The 22,655-nt window shown below is 43.6% G+C and overlaps 1 protein-coding gene across 1 annotated transcript in view; it reads left to right on the forward strand.

Annotated features, from left to right (window-relative positions):
* VIT (vitrin) overlaps positions 1-22,655 on the forward strand; it is a 58,324-nt gene that overhangs the window by 10,704 nt on the left and 24,965 nt on the right. The window contains exons 5-12 of the mRNA XM_077811886.1: positions 955-1,032; positions 6,004-6,084; positions 7,998-8,201; positions 10,266-10,316; positions 16,143-16,181; positions 16,271-16,327; positions 16,974-17,036; positions 21,361-21,408. Of these exons, the coding sequence (XP_077668012.1) occupies positions 955-1,032; positions 6,004-6,084; positions 7,998-8,201; positions 10,266-10,316; positions 16,143-16,181; positions 16,271-16,327; positions 16,974-17,036; positions 21,361-21,408 (621 nt within the window). The remainder of the gene's footprint in view (positions 1-954; positions 1,033-6,003; positions 6,085-7,997; positions 8,202-10,265; positions 10,317-16,142; positions 16,182-16,270; positions 16,328-16,973; positions 17,037-21,360; positions 21,409-22,655) is intronic.

A 22,655-nucleotide genomic window follows, 5' to 3' on the forward strand; every position in this document is an offset into this window, starting at 1 on the left:
TACACCGGCATAAACCCCAGCAGGGGCCCCCGGTTGTAGAAAATCCACTAGGGGATGAGGCTCTGGCAGAACAAGACTGCCACACAACTCAAAAAGTAAAGGCTGGCACCATCTGACGTGAGATGTTGCCTTGGTGATGCTGATTCAGTGCCTCTCCTCAGTAGCACCTACTGGCAGAGCTTTTATGGAAGTTAATGCTTAAGCAGAAACACCCCCTGTCATCCACACTGGTACATCACCTCTGTGGCACAGTTGCAGGAGAAGGGGAGAGAATTACTGTAGCTGGGGTAGGGAAATGCAATTCACATCCTTCTGTGCCAACTTTTCTGAATCTGGCCTATAGTATAGAGTGTCCTCTGGCTTCTCTAGTACTGTGAACGCAACAGCAGTAAAGCTACTACTGAAGAGAAGTCCTCATAGCCACCTGTGTCAATAGAAATGCCATCTGGTGTGGCACTAGAAAGGTCTGTGGTTTAGAGCATGACTGAACTATGCCTCATTTTCAAGGGAAGGTACCCTCATTTTAGATCCAGATATAACTACCATATGTCCCAGCACACACACAGGATTCTCACTGTTATTATTGTAAATGACACATTAGAAATGATATATCATGAAACAGAGGTTTAAAAAAAAGTCATGTCATTAAAGAAAGGGATCCCATGTCATTCATTTAGAGCTTCTTGCATTAGTACTTCACTTGTTCCCCTTATTTAGATATTGACGTGTTTAGTGAAATGATTTTTAGACATTATCATGGAATCAAGGAGAACTGAGGGAATTACGGGGTTCATTACATTTGATACAAATTTTGCCCTACGAGAACTTGAAATTCTTTGGATGTCAGCTTGTCATGTGGGTTATATTTTAGAATTAAACTGAGCTATTTACAGGACTGTTTTCCATTTCCTAGGCCGTACAGTTCTGAATCTGATATATTCTTTTCTTTTGCAGAAGGCAAACCAAAGAAAGGTGTGACATACCCATCAACTCTTGAATATTCTTCCTCAAAAAGCTCACCTGCTAAAGCAGGCAAGTAATTACAGTTGATGTTCCGTCATATTTTATACATATGTTCCATATATATATGTATGTATGTATATTACATGAGGGCATGGTATAAGGTTTTTATTGGTATGAGTCAGAAATAATGCATCATCACTTGGTATTAACTCCCAAATTGGTGTTAATACTTTATACAAAACCATCACATGCTCTTCTCTAATATATGTGGCAACAATGCCAGAATTCTAGAACATTGTTATTTATTGCTATCTTTCCCCACAGACCTCTTTCCCCCAGTGTTGTTTCTTGCTTTAAGTCAAAGAATATGATTCTGTACCACTTGCATGAATGAGTTTTGGATTCCACCTGTGGTTAGGGGGTATATATTTCCCTTTTTGTCTGATGATATTTACTCATCCCTCTTTGGGTGATCAACTGCATAGATAATAATACATAAAAACCACAATAAGTATGTCAACTGACAACAGCCCCAGCCCTTTCAAAGAACTGCCAGCCTAGTGCAGTAATGGGCACCTTCCCTATGGACACCTTTCTAACCTGCACTCTATTCTACATCCCTGGTATAAAATCAGTTGAAATCAATGGACAGCCTCCCATCAACTTCAATGAGCTTTGGATCGGGTCTTATACCAGTTAATCTCTGGTATATTGACTATTGTTAATGTCTTTGTCACTAAAATGCAGTCGATATCTGCATCAGTGTAATGCACATAGGAGCCACTGGGGTTGTAATAGAGGGCAGATCTATTGTTGATAAGCATATAAAAACAGTACTGAATGGCCCCAGCCCTAATCAGACATCCTATTTGGCCATCACATGTGATTGACTGTGTGAGATGATGCCCTGGGTATACCCCTACCACTTTCTTATAGTGCGATGCACTTTTCTGTTAGTGATTCACAGCCTGCCAGTGTGATTTCTGAACCTTGATGAGGTTACCCACTACTATTTAGCAGTGCTACCATGTGGCTATTTTGTGGCTTCTCAGTGAGTTCACGTGTTTATCGACATGTGGATTCTGGACACGCTCATGCTGGACAAATGTTTGTAGCTACTAACGTTACCCAATTGCACATTATTGCATGAAAGTAAAATATGGGGGTTGTTATCCTCAAAGTCATGGGCTGGTTTTTTTGCACAATTACATAGTGACACTTGCATATTCTAGTTGCTTGTATTGCAAATATATAGCTCAAAATCCACACACTTTGTTCTCAGCACATGTTCACAGCACAAAAATAAGACTTTGTTTCTATCATTTCATAGACTACCAGAGTTGGAAGGGACCTCAGGAGGTCATCTAGTCCAACTGCCTGCTTTTTATTGGATCAATGAAGTGTCCTAGTTACAGAAATCTCACGGCACATGTACAAATTTAACACAAGTGACTCGTAGCCTAAATTTTAAGCTGTATTGAGGACCGGTTAGTTTACCCCTGGAACATTTTCAGCAGAGACTTTGCACCTACAAAGTGAGTTACATTCGCAAATCTAAGTATTTTCACCTCTCAGTGACTGACTTGCATTCATAGTCAAATATCTACAGGTGCAAGTGTTCAGGTTTGTGCCTGCAATTCAAACAGGCCAACCAAAAAAGAAAGAAAGCACAACCTTCCCAGGCATATATTATATGGGGACAAATCACACCCATGGAAGTGAGACCATGCTTTTGAAAATTTGTCTCCTTCCAGGAAAAGGAAAAGAAAACCAACAGACTTACCCCAAATACACCCACTTATTGAGCCCCCTACCACAGCTGGGAACACCAGGGCAGGTGCCACCACAGCCATGGGATAGGACTTTAAAGCCTCAATGGACTGCAATCAGTCTAACTCAAAATACTATTTCTGCGATTGGTGCTCTGATCACATCTCAGACCAGAAATTAATCCGAGGAAGCCTCATCCAACCACTTCTCAATTACACGTACAATATGTGAGTGGCCTCGGCCATCAGCAAACCACGGATGGCAGAAAATGTATTGGCCATTGGTCTTCCATTAAACAGCATGAACTGGAAAAGATCCTGGCAAGTGATGTTGTGTGCTGTTGAGAGGAAAGCTCCAAGATGACCAAAGGGATTAATAACAATTCCTGTATCAAACCCAGTCTTTGATTAATCTTCCGACATGTTTCTCCTCAGCCCAATTCCACATGAACCAGAGAGCCCTGACCCCCCCCCCTCCCCAAGGAGCACTCTTCCCACCAGACATCCATGTTCCCAGCCAAACTGTGCCTATCAAAGGAGCACAGCTTGGCCATTGATTTGTCACATTAGGGTTTCTGTAAAGGATACAGGATCCATCTTGTAACAGAAGGTTACCTCTTCCTTATCTGAGAAGTGCCAGTTTTACTCCAATTTAAGACATTACAGCCACTTTACATGACTAGAAAATTGAACTCATTATCTCCAGCTGCTACTGGTTGGCTACCAGATAGTCAAAACACCCTCTTCACACATGGTTGTCTACCATTGTCCCAATGGCCCTAGAGACTCATGACACCTGATATATTCTCTTTTTGCTTTTTAATGCAACTGGCAGTGGCAGCGTCCCACCCCAAACCTGTGCAGAGCAATAAATGTCTCCCAAGTTATAACTACTCACAGTTGGTACAAACAGACAACAGCTGCTGGTTTAAAAAAGAATCCAAATTAATGTGGAAGTTATAACTCTGGGGTCAGCTCTAAAATAAGACAGCACTGATGAAAAACAGAGAGAAAACTAAACACCAAAACCTCCAGTATTCGCTCTGACTCTGATTCATCAAAGCCCTTCAGCATGTGCTGAATTAAGTCAATCAGATCTATATACATGCTGAAGGGCTTTGCTGAATCAGGGTATTGGACAACCCTTCCATACTTGGGGTTAATGAAATTTAGGATGGAATGACCTGTGACTGCATTTTAATTAATGACTGAAATATAACATACAAACTAGTACTAACCAGCAACTCTACACACATTAAAGCTTTGGTCCTACTTTAAGTGGATGCAACTACTCATACGCTCAAAGGCAAGCACATTCAAAAGTGTTTGCAGCAGCACGGTTTAAACGACTTTCAATAGCAATCAGGAGTCAGAAAAATCCCTTGCAGTTTGTGATCTTTCTGAGGGCATCAAGTTACTTGGAAGCAGAATCAACATAATGGTTTGTAAATTATCTGAATTTTGCTGTATTATTAGCCAAACCTTACATTTTTTGGTTCAGTTCAAAAGTCCTAGTGAAGCCCATAGGAGTTTTGTCAGAGTAAAGGACTGCAGAATTTGGTGGGATAAGACTTGCGTCAAGGAAGTAATAGTGTACTCCTATTCCGAAGTATACCATAGTCATAGAATCATAGAATCATAGAATATCAGGGTTGGAAGGGACCCCTGAAGGTCATCTAGTCCAACCCCCTGCTCGAAGCAGGACCAATTCCCAGTTAAATCATCCCAGCCAGGGCTTTGTCAAGCCTGACCTTAAAAACTTCCAAGGAAGGAGATTCCACCACCTCCCTAGGCAACGCATTCCAGTGTTTCACCACCCTCTTAGTGAAAAAGTTTTTCCTAATATCCAATCTAAACCTCCCCCACTGCAACTTGAGACCATTACTCCTCGTTCTGTCATCTGCTACCATTGAGAACAGTCTAGAGCCATCCTCTTTGGAACCCCCTATCAGGTAGTTGAAAGCAGCTATCAAATCCCCCCTCAATCTTCTCTTCTGCAGGCTAAACAATCCCAGCTCCCTCAGCCTCTCCTCATAAGTCATGTGTTCTAGACCCCTCATCATTTTTGTTGCCCTTCGCTGGACTCTCTCCAATTTATCCACATCCTTCTTGTAGTGTGGGGCCCAAAACTGGATACAGTACTCCAGATGAGGCCTCACCAATGTCGAATAGAGGGGAACGATCTGCTCGCTATGCCCCTACTTATACAGTCTGCCCCTACTTATACTGCTCTATAGTCTAGAGCAGTGGTTCTCAACCAGGGGTACGCAGAGGTCTTTCGGGGGTTACATCAACTCATCTAGATGAGTGTTTCGCAATGTGGGGGCTGTGAGCATCAGGGGGACACAAGCGCAGGGCTGGAGTTAGGGAGTGGCAAGCAGGGCAAATGCCTGGAGCCCCACACCACAGTGGGCCCCACAAAGCGAAGTTACATGCCTCAGCCCTGGGCAGCAGGGCTCGGGCTTCAGATTCCTGAAAAGGATATAGTAGTCTGGAAAGGTTGAGAACCACTGGGCTAGAGATACTAATTTGTTTGTCCCTAGACAATCTGGTGATTGAGGCTCAGTAAATGGGAGAAACAAAATGGTTTTCTTTCTCCGAATGCTACATTTTGGAAGGTGCTTGTGTAGAGGCACTCACCTCTCGAGTGCCTCTTCGCTGCGGGTGCAGCTGCACAGTCCTTTGCTCACCCCGTTGCCTCCTGCAGGCTGCCAGCTGACCTTGTTGGGTATTCAGTGCCTTGGACACAAAGTCTACATGGAAGAGTCTAATTTATAAACCGTCTATTTGCTAGGGTCTTCAGCCCCAGTTCTGGGCCCTTCAAATTCAGCTGTTTTTTTCAACCTCCCAAACAAGCTCCAGCCCCTGTTGGGGGTTTATGCTACTTGACCTGTGGCCAGCCAGGGAGCACAGGCCTACCCACAACCAACAGGTCATCCCTCAAGGTACTTTGGCCAGAGAGGAGCCCCGCCTCTGGTCCAAGCCAGGAACTGATCTGCTAAGGCCAGACTTCTCCGTCTATCTGGACCAGCATGACCCTGATTGGCTGTTAATAGCCCCTCAAGCCTTTGGAAGACCAGGTCTATAGTTTCCAAAATGGCCACTCCAGAAAGTCCTCTCTAGACAAATTCGGAAGACCCACCTTCTTTGTTATTTTCCTCTCAGCTTGCTGCTTCTTGGGGCAGGGTGTAGTAGAGCAGCTAGACCCTCCAGCAGACAGCTTCATAGGCCAAACACACCCCTTCATAGTGCTTTATTTTCTTTCATACAGAACCTAAAAAGTCGGCACAAGATATAAAGGCTACCAAGAATACAGACATCTCTAATACATCAGAAAAATCACCTGAACAAGGTATGGGCTGTGGATCACAGCAAATCCTTAGACATGAATTAGCCCTTCAGTCTAAAAAGTCTGCAGTGGGTTACAAAAAGTAATTTGAATTTGTAATGTATACCAGTCTACCTCTCCTGCAGCCTCTATTCTGGATTCGCATAGCAAGAGAATGAGCCTCTGCTTCTGCAAACCATCACCAAAGAGCATGCCAAGATAAGGGAGGAGAGGGGAATGAGGATGCAAGGGCACCATCACAACCTAAGCTTTGCATGTAACATGGTATTGCTCTACTGCAGTGCAATATTAAGGCCTTCACTGTGGCTTTCAGCCACTCCTTTGCACTGGCAGGAGGTGGGCAGGAGCATTAGTGGCTGAACAGCGATTCTCAGAAGTACTGTAGCTCAGGTAGGCATAATGCTTCCAGGTCCACTGGATACGAACTCACAGCAGTGTCCACCACTACCCTCTTGCAGGGTGCAATGTGTTCTCCCCTTGGCCTGCACAGCAGGACAGACAGACCCATGTTTCCATCATCAGCACAGTCCTTCCTCGTCCCCACAGGGGTTTCTAATATTGTTGCCATCTTCAGATTTCCCTGGTTCTTGCATGCTGTGGGTACAAAGATCAAGAATATGCCTTTTCCCTGGCACCTGGGTACAAAGTTAGATGGGAGGACTTGTTGTGCGTGCTACCTTTTTCCCTTTAGCACATCTGTGCATGACAAGGCACAATTCAGCTCTAAGGAAATTGTGTCTGTTAATTTTTCCAATTCATCTGTTTTGGTTTTTTTTAGCTCTCTGTTACCCCTTTAAAACTGTCTGAGGTTTGAATTTTTAACTGGCTAGCAGCAGGTAGTAATTAATCCAGCAGACAGTATAAGGGATGATGCTTTCCAACAGGAGAACACTAGGCTGTGCTGAGGTAGCCATGAACGGATTGAATAATGATACACAGCCCTGCTTTAATTCCCATAATTTCTTAGGCCTTCCTTGAGGCTGTGAGCTAAGTCGAGAGGAACTGGACTGAGGGCAGTGGTGTGAAATGTTTGTTTCTATGGCAGTTTTTGTAGATAGACTGAGAGGGCAGATTTAAGGGGGTTATTTTTAAAGCTGATAAATTATATATAAAAACACACAAAATCATTTCATATAGCGATATTTAGGAGGCACATCTGGCAGCTGGAAAATTTAGAAGCATCTCATTTTCCCCTCCATCATAATAGTGGGTATCCGCACTTTAAAATAACTGGTCTGAGATGAGTCAAATTTAGAACAATATAGGCCCCCCAAAATATTGTCCTATCCCCACCTCACCTCGGCAAAACAGGTGGAAGCTGTTCTTATCTTGACACAATTCCCTGAAGCATTTTCCCCTAGAGGTTGTCCGTACGTCAGCAAACTTGCACAACTGTGGTAGGTACCACATATTTCAGCTTTGCTCAGTGACACATTTGATGATTTTATAGTACGTCAGGTAAAATGAGTTACATTTACTTGAAGTTTCTAGTTGCCTTATCATGTAGAGAGATATGCCAGTGCAATAGAAACTGACTGCAAAACAGCAGTATCAGGAACATTGTGTTTTTGATATACTTGTCAGATTCACAGATTCTCTTGTGAAAGTGGAGAGACTGTAGGGGAGAATCAAGGGCATGAATGCTCCAGATTAATTCCTTATTTAGTAACTACTTTCCACAGAATGGTGCAATACTATGTCACGTCAAGACATATGCTGTATATCCACACAGCAGTGAAGGCATGAATTGGTTTGGTGCTCATAGACGTTTTCAGGGTTGTGGCCAGAATAAACTTGGGCTACTTTGTTGTTCATTTTAAACAAGTTGACACCATTTATAATGTTTCTACATATGTCATATCTAATTACATGTTTTTATATATATATATATATAAAACTTTTAAACACACTTATAGCCGATGCACTCCGCAAAGAATATCAGACGTCTCCGGGACCGGTACCAACTACACAAGTTACCACCACAACTCTGAAGCCAACCACAACTCCAGAACCCATCAGCACAACACCAAAGCCAACTACAATCCCTGCAACAACCAGCACTCCAGCTACTGTTACCGCTGCCAAACCTCGACCTGCAGTGCATAGGGTCAGGGATCTAGGTCAGTAGAATGAAGGCAGGGATTTGTACCGTCATGTTGACCTTCAATTTTCCTAATAAACAATAATAATAATATTTCAAGAATAGGTCAAAGTCTAATTGGCCCTTGTTTAATAGACCATCAAAATTTATTAAATAATACAATGTAGGAATATTAACAATGTATAAAAGAATCAGCAGAAAGGAGGGATGAAATTAGTGCGTTAAGAGTGCTGATATGAATTTCTGAGCGGTTACAAAGCCCATCTGGAAGAAAGTATGCTTCATAAACATAAACCCCCATATTATGTAAGTATGGACTGTTATAGGTAAAAGTGGCTACATTCATATTAGTTATCTACAATCTATATATATTCTCAGGAGTAAGACGTGCTACTTATGGATACTACTTCCATATAGATAAAATACAGACTTACATCTGAATTGCATTGTTCCACCTGAGTTCGGACCCTCCCCTGCCCACAATAAAATCATGATAATTTCAAATATATTATTCAACAAATATTCCTTTGAATGATTTGGCCAGCTGTACAGGTGGGCTGATAATTTAACACAGAGATTTGAGAGTTGTTTCATGATAACTTTCAAATGCATTACTCAAAATAGATTTTTTGCAATTACTTTCCTCCCAATCCTACTTTGACCCTAAAAAGGACCCTTAGTGTAAGCAGGGGAATAGTCCCGCTATTGTGGGGAACTTTCCTGGCTTCTACACTACCCCGGTGAAGTGGGCTAGCGAAAGGATCTGAGTCCTCGCTCCCACTTCCTTTACCTAGTGGCCTCCCTGCCCTTGAGGACTCCCCTTCCACTCTCCTGTCTGGCAGAGTCCTCATAACCCCAACAAGGCTGGGCCCAGGATTCCTGGGGGGGCTCGATCCCCAACCCTGCTGTGGTCACCTAGGACAGGGGCTAGGGTGTCCCCACTCCAGGATACTCTCTCTGCACTGGGCACTTCTCTGACCCACTGACCATTGCACACAAGTTAAAGCAAAGGCAAGTTATTTAATCAACAATCAATTTTAAAAAGAATAAGGAAAAATGGGAAAGGTTAAAGGAAACATCACCCCGCTCTGTGGTAGGGAACATCACAAACAGTGTCTCTGGAATGTCAGGGCAGTTCAGTCTGTTCCTTGTAGGTCCCAGGCCTCCTTCTCAGGCCCTGGCTGTGCTGCAGGGATGCTGTGGGTTGGACACTTGCTCTGGTGGTGGCCTCACGCTCTCAGGCTCTAAGTGGTAGGACCCGTCTTCCCAGTGTCGCCCCCGCCCTGTCAGGGTTACGATCCAAGCCTGGCCTCCAGAGCCTCTTGGCTGAGGTGTCTCCTTGTGCTGGGCCTACTGCCCAGGATCCCCCTCGGTCTCCCCAGCTGCTCACCACACCCAGCTCCGGACTGCTCCAGTCCCAGCCCCACAACTCTGTCTCTGCACTGCTACTGCTCTGCCTCCAGCTCCCTGGGCTGCTGCTTTGGCCCCTCTGCCTCTGGCTGCTACAGCTCTGCTCCCAGGACAGGTCTGCTCTGCAGGCTGCTTCTGTGACTCTGCTCCCAGCACTGACCTGCTTCCTGGGCTGCTTTTCTGGCCCCTCTGGCTCTTGTTGCTGCAGCTCTGCTCCCAGGACAGGTTCTGCTCTCTCTGGATCTGGTGCAGCTCTGCTCCCCAGCTCAGCTCGAGCCCCTGCTTTCTCCTTAGCTCGGCCCCACTCTGTCTGACCCAGGCACTTTCAGCTCACACGGAGGACAGGACCTCTCTGACTCCCTGATTAGCCTGCCCGCTGTCATTCAGGCTGACCTGGAGCACTGGCCTCTCCCCATTGTTCCTGGGGGCTGTCAGTCTCAGGGTCCTGATTCCCCATCGACCCTTCCCCCTCTTTAGTACTGGGAGCTAGCAACTAAAACACCCCCACTGAATGTTAGTCCCCTTACATTAGCAAGAGCTCTCTACTATGGACTTTGCTCACCTGATTTTCCCTGATCCTCCCCCACCCGCACTTTCATTCATTAACAAGCATGTACACTGTTCCTATTGTTTAACACCTTTTAAAGTTAGAAACTGTTTTGTTTCTGCCTAGGTCCTAGCAGCGTCCATCCAGTTTACTCAGCTGTGGCTGCTGCAGCATCAAGTAAGTACAGTGCTGCAGCTCATGGTTGTGAGGAGTGGATAAAGTGCATATTAAAGCAGCAGTGTTGCAGTGTCATTAAGGCTCAGATTTGCAAAACTGGAGTGAAATCCTGGCCCCAAGGAAGCCAATGGCAAAACTCGCATGGACTTCAGAACGACCAGGATTTCAGCCCAGTTTTTAAAGTGGAACTTAAGGAAATCCTACGCAAACTTGGGTCAGCATTTACAAACATGGGGGCCTATAATGAATCCTCTAAATCTGTATGTAAACATGAAAATAAACATATAGCCTAATTTGCAGAGATGCTGAGCACCCACAACTCCAGTAGGAGATACTGGTGCTCAGCATCTCCAAAAATGAACCACTGTTACCTAGGTGTCTAACTTGAGACATTTGTTTGCAAGTTTCTGCCTTGGTAAACTATGGGTGCTCAGTCTTCTAACACTTGAATTTTTCCAAGCCCCCTGAGTTACTTGATGCATATTTTCACATTGGCCCCTCTGGTCTTACACTCGCCCCCCTCCCACTGCCAAAAAACAAAATTTGAATATTGCTCTGACATATGTAATTCAGACTGTGGGATAATTATTTAAACTCGCTCAGTGAGAGCTGAAAGCTTTGAACACTGACCTAAGTTAGGCCAGTGCTGTTTGGAAAACCTCAGACCAAGACTCAGGGTCTGGCATAAATGTGATGTTTTTCCTGGCTTTGCATTAGTGTTATTGATAACAGCATCGTGTTTGGTCAAAGTTCCTCCTTCATCTTGATCCAGAAACCTGCTTCCATTCTAGCCCGCAAGCTGTAATACAAATATTTGAAGCAACTTGCCGTATTTAATTACTCAGCTGAGAAGAAAAAGAAACACATTTTCAAATGCTAGCAAGTTTCTCTAGACTGAGGACTGAAATCTGGCTTCTACTCCGTGAAAAGGAACATGCGCTCTGCTCAGCGGAAAGAGTGGCAGACGTAACAGAACACCTTGGGCTCGGTTCTGCTCAGATACGCAGGTACAACTGTCCCTGAAGCCAGTGGAAGTGGTGTCCCTGTATCTGAAACCAAAATTGGGATGTTTTGTCTTGTTAAATAAGCTCCATAGAAATTAAGAGTAGCCATTCAGTATCCTACCACATGGGGGATGCAATGGTTATCTGCAAAAAGAAAAGGAGTACTTGTGGCACCTTAGAGACTAACCAATTTATTTGAGCATGAGCTTTCGTGAGCTACAGCTATGTATCTGATGAAGTGAGCTGTAGCTCACGAAAGCTCATGCTCAAATAAATTGGTTAGTCTCTAAGGTGCCACAAGTACTCCTTTTCTTTTTGCGAATACAGACTAACACGGCTGCTACTCTGAAACCAATGGTTATCTGCTAAGCTAATTCAAGTACTGAGAGCAAAATTCATTAAATTAAGTTGTGAATCCCACTGTATTACCTCATCACTGAGGTTCACCTTGAAAGCATGGAGAAGGAAAAAAAATAGCAAGGAGATGAAAGATGTTGATTCCTGGAGGCATTTATTCTAATGTGCAAATGTTCATCTCTAGGGCAGATTGTCATGTGAGGAGTTGTGTTGCAGTGAAAGACCTTTATGGAATTCTGGCTCAGTCTGGCTCTCCATTCTCTTCTACACCAGGGCATCTCTTCTGGGCCATTATAGTTCCACCTTCACTTCACACCTTCATTCCCCCTTTGGGGACCCACAAAATTTGGTGGCCTTGTGCAGTGCCTGTGCACTCTCTCCAACTGGATTATGCTTCTGCTCTGCAAGAAGATGGAAAGAGGGCCATAAATCCAGATACTCAAAAGGTATTTTGGTGTCTAATTCTGATTGATTTCCCCTAAATACCTTTGAGGATCTGGGCTGTAGTCTCTTAGGGACAGATTTACAAATGTATTTAATTGTGTTAAAATGCAGATAGGTGCCTAGTGGGATTTTCAAAAGCACCAAACCAAATGTCAATGGGATTAGGTGTCTAACTCCTTTTAGGAACCTTTATAAATTGCTCTAGATGCCTGAATTCATCTTTAGATTCCTAAATACCTTTGTAAATCTGTTCCTTTGTGTGCTACTCCCTTTTCTGTTTCATGTTCATGCAGGGCAGGACACAATTTAGGCCACGTTTTCTTTAAAAAGGAAGTTAAAAGGCTTTTTGAGATCCCAAATCAGTAAGAGAATGTAGATTAAGGGTGAAATCCTAGCTTCATTGAAAGCAATGGTAGTTTTGTCATGTACTTCAGTGGGGCTGGGATTTAATCCTGAGACTTTAAAATGTAATGTATTCGTGATTTTTATTTGTCTTTGATTAGTCTCCTGATCGCATTTTAGATCCAGGTTTCTTCTTAAATTTCTTGAAGGTTCCTAATGTGAATCTCTTCCCAAAAGAGAAAAAGAGGTATACATGCAGAAAGATTATAAGGGCCCAGGGTGTGGGGCAATACCTCATCATGTGTCAGTGCTGAAGACCATGGAAGATATCCTGCTGACAGGAACACAATTGGGACCAAACACATTAATATGATTTTTAGGACATTGCTAAGCATAGTATTTATACCCCAAATCTGACCTACTGCATCATTGTTATCATCTGGTGAGGATGTCTTCTGGATTCTAAATACTTCATTTTTCTAAAAATCAAACAATTGCCAAAAAAAAATGTTAAAAGCCCCCATTTTTGTTTGATTATCACAGCTTCCCTCTCAGAAGCCTCAGCCTTACATGCATTCAGGGCCCACTTTTAGGATGCAGACTGGAGCTTTTGAGGATGCCCAGCTTCACACCACAATCTGTCTGGTCCAAAATTTAAAAACAGTGGAATCCTGAAGAAACTGGAGAAGGAATCAAACACTCTCTTGTTTGTCCTGGCTAATGGGGACTCGCATCTGACCATCATGGTACATTGGTAACTTGCTTTCAAAAGGCACCTCCAGAGTAAACTTGCTTGGAACACAGTGTAGTTCAAACGATTACCACAACGGTTGTATCTATAAGAAAAAATGCTTTGCCACTACCAACCACTGGTATTGGGAAAAGTTTACATGATTAAACCAAAGGTGATTTGTGGCTGAGAGTCTCTCAGAAGAAAATACTCCTTGCTGCCCCTAACAGTCCTTGTATTTGTGCTTCCTTCCTTATATTCTTCCTTTTTTGTTTTCACCTTGCTTTCCTTGTCAGAAAAATATGAATTAACAAATAAACCTCAATATAAAAGTTCCAAATTTTAAATCTAAACATTGATTGTCTCAGTAGATTACATGGAAACAGGCAAAAAACAGCAGGGATGGGCCTGCTCCACTGCAGGCCCAATCTTTCATATGATTTAAGCACGATAAGTAGGGTTGCCAGGTGTCCGGTTTTCGACCAGAAAGTCCGGTTGAAAAGGGGACCTGGCAGTGTCCGGTCAGATCTACTGACTGGACATCAAAAGCCTGGTTACTGCAGGTGGGTGATGGGGAGAAGGCACTGGGTCATCAACACACGCAAGTCCCTACTCAGCTGGGGCTGCTTCCTGCCTGCATCTCGTGGGCAGGGAGGCTCTGCGACAGGGTCTGCAGCTCAGGAGCAGAGGGAGCCCAGCAGGGGGAGGAGGAAGGGAGGTAGAGAGGCTCCAGCTATGAGGAAGGGGGAGAGCAGTGAATGATGCAGGAGAGAGACATGAGTGGGGGGTGGGGCCTGGAGGAGAAGGTGGAGCTGGGGGCGAAGTTTGGGGAGAAGAGGTGGAGCAGGGAGCGGGGCCTCTGAGGAAGGGGTGTGGTGGAGGGGAGTCTGGTTGTCAGCAATTAGAAAGTTGTCAACCCTAATGAAAGGGCTGCCTAATGTATGAATGTCAGTGCAAGATGCATAATACTTGGTAGGACTGAAGTAGGCACTATTGGAATGCAACTAATAAATAAATAAGCATACAAATTTAGGTGCTGTAGTAGGTCTTCTTACTCTGTAGATATTTCAGTACATAGGCACAGGGCTGGCTCCAGCGTTTTTGCCCCCCCCCCCCCCCCCAGCGGCAAAAAAAAAAACACACTTGCCGCCGAACAGGGAGGCTGAATTGCTGCCGAGCACAAAACACACGCTGACGGAGTGGCCGTCGAATTCCCACCCCCACTGAGGGCGGATTGCCAACCCAGAGCCCGACGTCCTGCCGCCCCTTTACATTTGCTGCCCCAGGCTCCTGCTTGGTTCGCTGGTGCCTGGAGCCGGCCCGGCATAGGCCACTAGGTTAGATGAGAATTTTCCAGTAAGGCTACTTTTTACTGATTCACATATTCCGGACAGGCCTTGCATTTGAGTAGGTGTAAGCCTTCATAGAAGCAGTGGAGCAAGATGAGAGCCCACTTGTGTAACAGTACCTACCTACACATTTGTGCTATTGAATAAGAACTCTCACCTGGCACTGGGGAAAAAACCTGGAGTTTATTTTTGGACCTTGGCTCTTTCCCAAGATAATCCTAACCACTTACTCCTCCAGGGACTGCCTGCTGGCCCAACTGCTGCCGTTCCTGCAGCCACTCCTCTGCTCCTTCTGTACACTGCTCTCAGGTGGCAGTCTCTCTCTCACTCCAGCTCCCGTTGCTGTGTATGGTCTTGCCGTTTTTCCCATTCCGGGTCACAACTTTCCCTGCTGCTCAGCTGAGCTGGCTGGGTTGGCCCATCCATCTCCACCTCTGTGCCCATGGCATATCTATCTTCCTCAGCAGCCACCATGACCGCTGGTTCATGCTCACCATAAGACTTGTCCCGACCACAGCCTGGGATCAGTTTCCAGCCATTGGCTCTGACTAGCTCCCTGCACAGAATGCATTTTCCTGATTCTAGGCCTAGATTACAGTGTATTAGCTGTGTTCTGCCTGGTCATATTTAATCAAAGCATCCCAGAGCTGGTCTGCAGTTACACATTTAACATTAATTCCTGACTTTTCCCAAAGCTCCAGTAACTGGGCTTTACTGCCCTCTCTGCAGTTTGCAGTCATAGCACTCAGCTGAACAGGTTCTGCACCTGGTTAACTTTTGATTAACTTTTGGTTAAGTTTCTTCTGGGGATTCACTTGTCTGACCGGCTGGCACCTGTTTAACACAGACCTTTCCTTCTCATGCCACAGCCTCCTGCTTGTTCAGTGCTCCTTTTCAATAAACACTCACTTTGTAACACACTGCAGTGGTGCAGACTCCCTGGCTTGTCTTATATTTAAAAGAACAACCACCCTTGTAGGCACTGGAGCTGTGGTTTCAGATATAAATAGTTTCTGCCCCATTAGTTATTTATTGTCTGGTTATTTCTTTGGGCTTCCCCATCCGCCTATATCCATCTGTTGTCTCTTGTCTCGTATTCAGACTGTAAACTCTTTGGGGCAGGGACCATCTCCATTCTATGTTTCTACAGCACCGAGCATGATGAAGTCCTGATCTTTGGCTGGGGCTGCTAGGTGATGCTGCAATACAAATACTTAATAAGAACAATAAAGATGGGGAAAGAGTTTAAATAAGGGTTATAATGGAAACCAAGTCACAACCATAACTATGAAGTTGTTCCTGCAGCCCTACTGTCCTATACAAGTAACATTTCTAAATGTAAAGTGGCAAATGTTAATTAACCTTCTCAGTAAAAAACAAAACAAAAACCAAGAACTATATATTTTTACTTTGCCCCCACATGAAACAACTTAAATATATGAACAATAAGCACAAGCACATTGCTGCAGTATAAAGAAACTCCATATACACGTCATTAACTCTGACAAGTGCAAAATGAAACTCACTGAAAATCCCAGATAATGACCGTCTTGAACTAAACATAGTCTAAATGACATTTTCCATTTTAATGTCTACTTAGGGCAGATTCAGGCTGCACAAGGAAGAGGCCAGAATCAAGGTATGTCCTTAAACTAATACGGACTTAGTAGATTTTATATTAAAATTCTATTTAAGTTCTGTGCACTGACCAATAAAATGTTTTCAAAGCATTCAGGGGCACTTCACCCTATGCAAGTAACAGAAATATTCCTCGAGCTAATACAGGTAAAGGCTTTAAGTAACTTTTCAAATTTCTCTTTGTAGCAAATTATACCATTGGCATCTACTGAGAGTTAAATAATACAATATTGTTTCATCTTCTAAGCTTTTTTCCAGCAGTCTGCAATGCTAACAAACATCGCACTGATTATTGCATGGGAATATACTTAATTAACGAGGGCAACTTGTTTGGATAAAGAACAAAGAAATGAAAATAATCTCATAATTGTTCTCTAAATATAATCTCTAACCATTCAAGAAGGGCACATGTGCTATTGCTAAGCAGTCAGGGTTCACGGTCTGTAACCATGTCTCAGATGCCTTTCAATCGGGGGTTCCAGGGCCTAATCCTGAGAGTCACTGAGTGCCCTCAATGTCTAGCAGTCAAGTGAGCTTAGCACTTTTCAGAAGTCATTCTGCACCCTAGATTCAGGGATACAACTTCACTGAGAAGCATCCACCCTCACTAGATCTTAATTTGACCCTTTGTCTCAGTCTTTAAAGGTACTTCTTTGTTCACAGTTACTGTCTTCCTTTTCCATTTGTCTTTAAAAGAAATCATTGAGTATTACTTTCAGTTCCATTGTACACCCTGTAATCACATTCCTCTGTACTAACCAGTTGAAATTGAACCTTGTGTCAAATCACACAGGTATTCAACGCCAAGAGCCTGTCGCAGCCTTCCAGAAACCTGCCGGGTCTCCAGTCCATCTCGGTAAGATCTACTGTTAGAAATTGGCTAAAGTCCCCTCATTTCCTTTCGTTTCAAATGTTTGCCCTTCAAGGTAGGTTCATAAGTAACATTTCATGAGATTTTCAGGGTGATCCCATGAGACGTGTAGCAATTTGTCTACTGAACAGCTGTTCCATCATGCCACCATATTTGTGAATGTGAAACAAAGTTAACTAGCTCAGTAACTGATGTGTTCTAGTGTAAAGTTGTGTGAATTAATGTCTCCCATGATGTTGGCAATTTCCTTTGTGAGTGTTCAAATTGTACATCAAAAAGAGCAAGTGTCTGATACTCCTTCCCTTTGCTTCAATCTTCCTCCCCTCCTTTTCCTCTTCCCTAGCTTTTGCCCTGATATGTCCCCCCCTCTCATACTTATTTGTTCTCTCGATCACATATATTCTCTGCCTTTTGTTTATCCCTTCTCTCCTTTTTGTTCTCCCCAATCCTCTCTCACGCCTGCCAAAATTGGTGTAGGGGAGGTGTGGAGAAAGCCTGGGACCCAGCCCGCACTACCTGCCCCCATGTGCTGCTGGTGCAGATGAGCTATTAGGGAGATGTCACTCCCAGCTGGGCCCAGATTCTCGGATTCCACATGGATGTGACACCATGTGTGGGGGAAGGTTGGCTCAAAGGGGCAGAACTAAAATTGGCAGGAGTCATGTCATGGGGACTGAAGGAGCTGCAGGTGTTCCAGTCTGGGAGAACCTGCCCCTAAGGAGCAGGGGGCATGATGCTGAGAATTGTTTGTTGTGAAGAAGGTATTTTACTTCTGCTAATACTTTTGTTCAAACATCCTAATGTTTCTCCAAGGCAGTTACAAAACAGGAGTTCCATATCATGAATGATGATGTTGTTTTAATCACAAGGAAAACAACCAACCCCCCCCCCCCACAATCAGCCTTTGATTCTTGTTGTATTCCCAAAAAGTCCCCATCTTCATCTTTTTCAACACCAGTTTTGGCATCTCAAAATTGTTGCTTCCAGCCAACTTCAGCACATGATTGAAGGGAAGCAACTGGCCCACTCCATGCTGTCTTGGAATGAAGTTTTGTTTTTTCTTAATCACACAAGGTGAGCACACAGTTCTTGTGGATCAGGATCAGTTCTGCAGTCTTGGCCTGATGCTTGAGGAGTTTTTTGTCATTAGCCCACTCACACTTGTTTAAGCTGACATCCATCCAGATAAATCCATTTTCCTGCCAAGCTTCTTCCTACACTTCTTCAGGAATTTCATCTCCGCCAAGCAACTGATAATGACCAAACTCTTCTTGTAGTTCTTTACACTCTCAAGAATTTAAACTTGGATTAAAAAAAAAGCCATAACCCACCATCACCACAAAATTGTTTCTATAGTATTCAAAAACTCAAAAACCCTAATCTTGCTGCAGTCCAAAAGTCAACAATCTGAGACTTCACACCCACTTGATCTTCTATGGATAGGCTGTTATATTCACGGAATACACACAGACAGTTCAGATGAAAACATCAAATACTCTTCCTGGAAGGTTGCAATGTAACACTACTTTTATGCTTAGACTCCTGGACAACACACAGTAATTAAACACAGAAAGGGACAAAGCAGGCTGCTCCCTAACTCAGAGGCACTACTCACCCCACCTTGTTCTGGGCTAGTTCTTTCCAGACTGATTATCATCATACACTTTCCTACAGAACAACCCGAGCCTGCAGTCAGGACAAGGAAACCCCCATTACCACTCTTAAAGTAACAGCTTGCAATTTCAACAAAGTCCTCAATATACCACAGATTGTTCAGAGCATACTGGACAGTTGTCATGTAATAAATCCTGGCAACTTTCAAGAATTTTAATTTCTGTTTCTCAGGGATGTGAATTTCATCTAGAAATTTCCTTATCGTCCATCTTCTTATAAGCCCAAGGAATAAGACATTATTGTCACCCTGCTCCTCTCTCTGAGATTTAAGGATTGTCCCATTTGCAATCAGCCCACTCAATTTTTGTCATTTATCACTTGTATATATATAAAAAAGAGTGTTTGTAAAGGAAAAGGGAGGGACCGCTCCTCGGTAGAAACTTGTTAAAGAATATGAGCACTGAAACACTGCCTGAAGGAGCAGTAGACAGAGCTCAATCATAAGGGTTTGGAATGATTTGTGAGGGTCTTGAAACAAACAATCTGTTTTGTCATCATCTGAGTGGAAGTAGCTCTTAAGTAGGGTATATCCAGAGAAACTCCAGCCGTACTCCCTTTTTTTCCTTCTTGCATTTCTGCCACATCTCAAGTGCAGGGACAAAAATTTCTTGTGATTCACAACAAAAATACAGACAGTCAGTGGGATGATCTTTACCATGTCAGAATCATTTGAAGCATCTGTGCTACTGAGAAGAACCCATCAGTGGTGAGATTGAACAATGCAGAAGAATCAAGGAGCCAGTGCTCCATTCAAAAATACATGAAGGCTGGGTGTGGGCTTGAGCACAAGCATAGCCCTTAACAATGAGATGGTTGTGGAAACAAATATTTTGTTTGTGAGGCTGGTACATTCCCTTGTACCAACCAACTGTCCACTTTTACTTCAGCTCATTTTGTCTGGTCATAGTGAGTGTGGAAGGGCAGGTTACTTCCATGTGGGATGCAGCTCCAATAAGTTTTAAATTTTAAAACATCTTTTTTTCCTCTGGACATGCACAGCTGATGTGTTTGTAGAACAGATTACATGTGAAGAATGCACTCTTTCCCCTGATGGATGAAAGAGTGGCCTTTCAAAGACTCAGCTGTGCTCGAGTTTTGTTTTGTGTGAACCTTTCCCTTTGGAGCCCTATGAAGATTCCATAAGACAAAGTAAGACAAAGTACACAGCTTGCTAAGCTTTGCTAAGACAAAGTACAAAGCTTGTTTCACTGGAAGTCATTGCTCACCTCCACAACAAAAATTGACACACAAGTTTGGCAGTCTATTAACAAATGATCAATACATGACATGACTGCAGCCAGGTTCACCACCCACTGCCTAAGCAGTCTTTGCAGTCCCCCCTGCAGTCTAACTCACCCATTTCCCATGCTCACTAAGACTCACCTCCGCAGCCATGCCTACAGAACTGCAAATTGATTATGCCTAGGCTGATGATGAGCAGTGACTGTTCCTCTTCCCCTTCCTTCCATCTCCTGCTCCCCGACTCAGTCCCCCATTTCCTTCTTGCCCTCCTTCTCCCCACCCCAAATAAAAACACAACATCGAAACAAAACGCATTGTTTGCGTGGTATATCCCTGTCCTAACCCTTCATTGGTTCTTGAGTCTTTTAGGTTATAAACTCTGCAGAGCCAGGACTGTGTCTCTGTGTTTGAACAATGCTCAGTACAATGAGGTCATGGGGGCTTGAAGACTTTTATTGGGGGTGAAAGACTACCAAGATTCCCTTCCCAGCAGCCCACTGCCCCATATCTTCCCTTACCTGCAGCCTGTTCCCCACTTCACAAGGACAAACAGTGCCCTTCTCAAAGATGGTTGACTTAGGGACCTAGGAGTGACAGTGCTCAAATGCTTAAGATTCACAGGTTTATGCCAGAGACAAAACCACAAAGCATGAGTGTCCATCAAAAAATGGTGAGAAATTTGGTAGTTCAGGGGAAATGGTGGGGAGGAAGGATGCTTTCAGGGATTCTTCATGGAGGGTTAGGTAGCAGCATTTTATGATGGACATAGGGATGGTGTCTAACGTGCTCACCTAGCCTGAACCACTTGCACCATCTCATGCGACTGTTAGCTCATCCAAGTGGCCAAAAACCAGGACAAAACATTATTTTCTATTAAAGTTATACAGTGCCCTGAGAACAGAGGCAGTCTTGTATTTATTTATACAAACAGAGGTGGTGGTGTTCATCACATTCCTGCCTGTTGGGGTCTGAGCAGGAATCTGCTCATCTCTTTGGTTTTGAAAGGTTTGAGGTAGAACAGGAGTCGATATTATTATGGGAGTCAGCAGGGCAGGGGCTTGTTTGGTGGAACATTTTTTGCTGACCTGGCCAAAAGAAAAATTGCTAAGGCCAGCCTTGTCCCAATGTTAATGTAAGTGAATATGAAAAGAACAAAACTGATCTAAAGAGATGTGCTTTAATACAGAGGGAGAAGATAAGAGACTACTAAATAAGGCTTGAAATGTGTTCATAAAGATTTCCAGGTTTAAATAGCCAAAAAATTCTCACTGGATTCTACTCATCATGACTCATTCTACAAACTGGCTTTTCTAAATTCTGCAAAGTGGTTTGTAACTTCCCATAATTCCATGCTTTTAAGTAATAATTTCTCTTCTCTTTTTGTGCTTGAAAGCTTTGGAAACTGACTTGTGGAAACCTGGATCAAGCCTTTTTGACACAGGTAAATACTTAACACAATAAAACACAACAGATCCACCAGCAACTACACTGGGAATAATCAGCATTCTACACCCTTGTGGGGAAGTAACACTTTTAAGAAGGCCCACGGCACTAACGGTAATAACTTCCACTTACAGGAATTATGATATACAATGACAAATGTCAGGTTTCAGTTTATCTCTGGTTGGCTGAAACTGCCCCAGTGGGCCCTGTGCTTCCATCAATCTCAAGCAAGGCCCATTCCAGGAACAGAACTGATGAGGTCTGGAGAGAGTAGCAAACCATGCTGCAAAAGGGGGTTCTAGCTACTGAAAAAAGGGGCCTAAATGAACACTGTATTTCTTGGAAAATGCAGGCGCATGATGATAATCTGCAGAGAGTCAGGCTGCCAACACCCAGAAAGGAGATTGATCAATTAGTCTAATATAAGAGGTTATAATGAAACACAAACTGAACACATGGAAAACTCCTGAAAGTAAAACTATGATGTTATGGAATAGTGTCCCAAGGGAATTATTATTTAACTTTTATCTTGCAGTGGTGCCTAGAGCTCAAACAGGCCAGGGCCCCATCGTGCTCGGTGCTGTACGAACATTTAGGAAATGACAAGCTCTGCTTCAAAAAGCTTATGGTCGGAAATAGACAAGACACAGTGGGGTGGATGAGACAAAAAAGCGAGTTGGAAGCAGGGTAACAAAAATAGGATTTGCAGAATTTGTAGCCTATTGGGCATGATTATCAAAACTTAATGCCTTCCTGGAATTTATTGGACGTCCGTATTCCTTGAGACATTTAAAAGTTGGGTCACGCAAAACACAGATTTATGGATTCCAAGGCCAGAAGGGATCACTGCGATCATCTAGTCTGACCTCCTATACAATACAGGCCTTAGAACTTCCCCAAAACAATTCCCAGAGCATAGCTTTTAGAAAAACATCCAATCTTGATTTTAAAATGGTCAGTGATGGAGAATCCACCACAACCCTTGAAAAGTTGTTCCAATGGCTGATCATTCTCTCTCAAAAATGTACACCTTATTTCCAGTCTGAATTTGTCAAGCTTCATCTTCCAGTTAATTGATTGTGTTATATTAGATGATATCATAGGGAACAGTCCTGCCCCGGCATGGGGGTGGACCATATAATCTAATAGATCTTTTCCATCTCTAACGTCTATGATTCATTGGTCTCCCCTTTGCGAAACTCTGCCTTGTAAGCCCAATTTTCAAGAGTTTTTATTTGAAAGTTC

This window comes from Eretmochelys imbricata, chromosome 3, assembly GCF_965152235.1.
Source record: "Eretmochelys imbricata isolate rEreImb1 chromosome 3, rEreImb1.hap1, whole genome shotgun sequence".
Lineage (NCBI taxonomy): Eukaryota > Metazoa > Chordata > Testudines > Cheloniidae > Eretmochelys > Eretmochelys imbricata.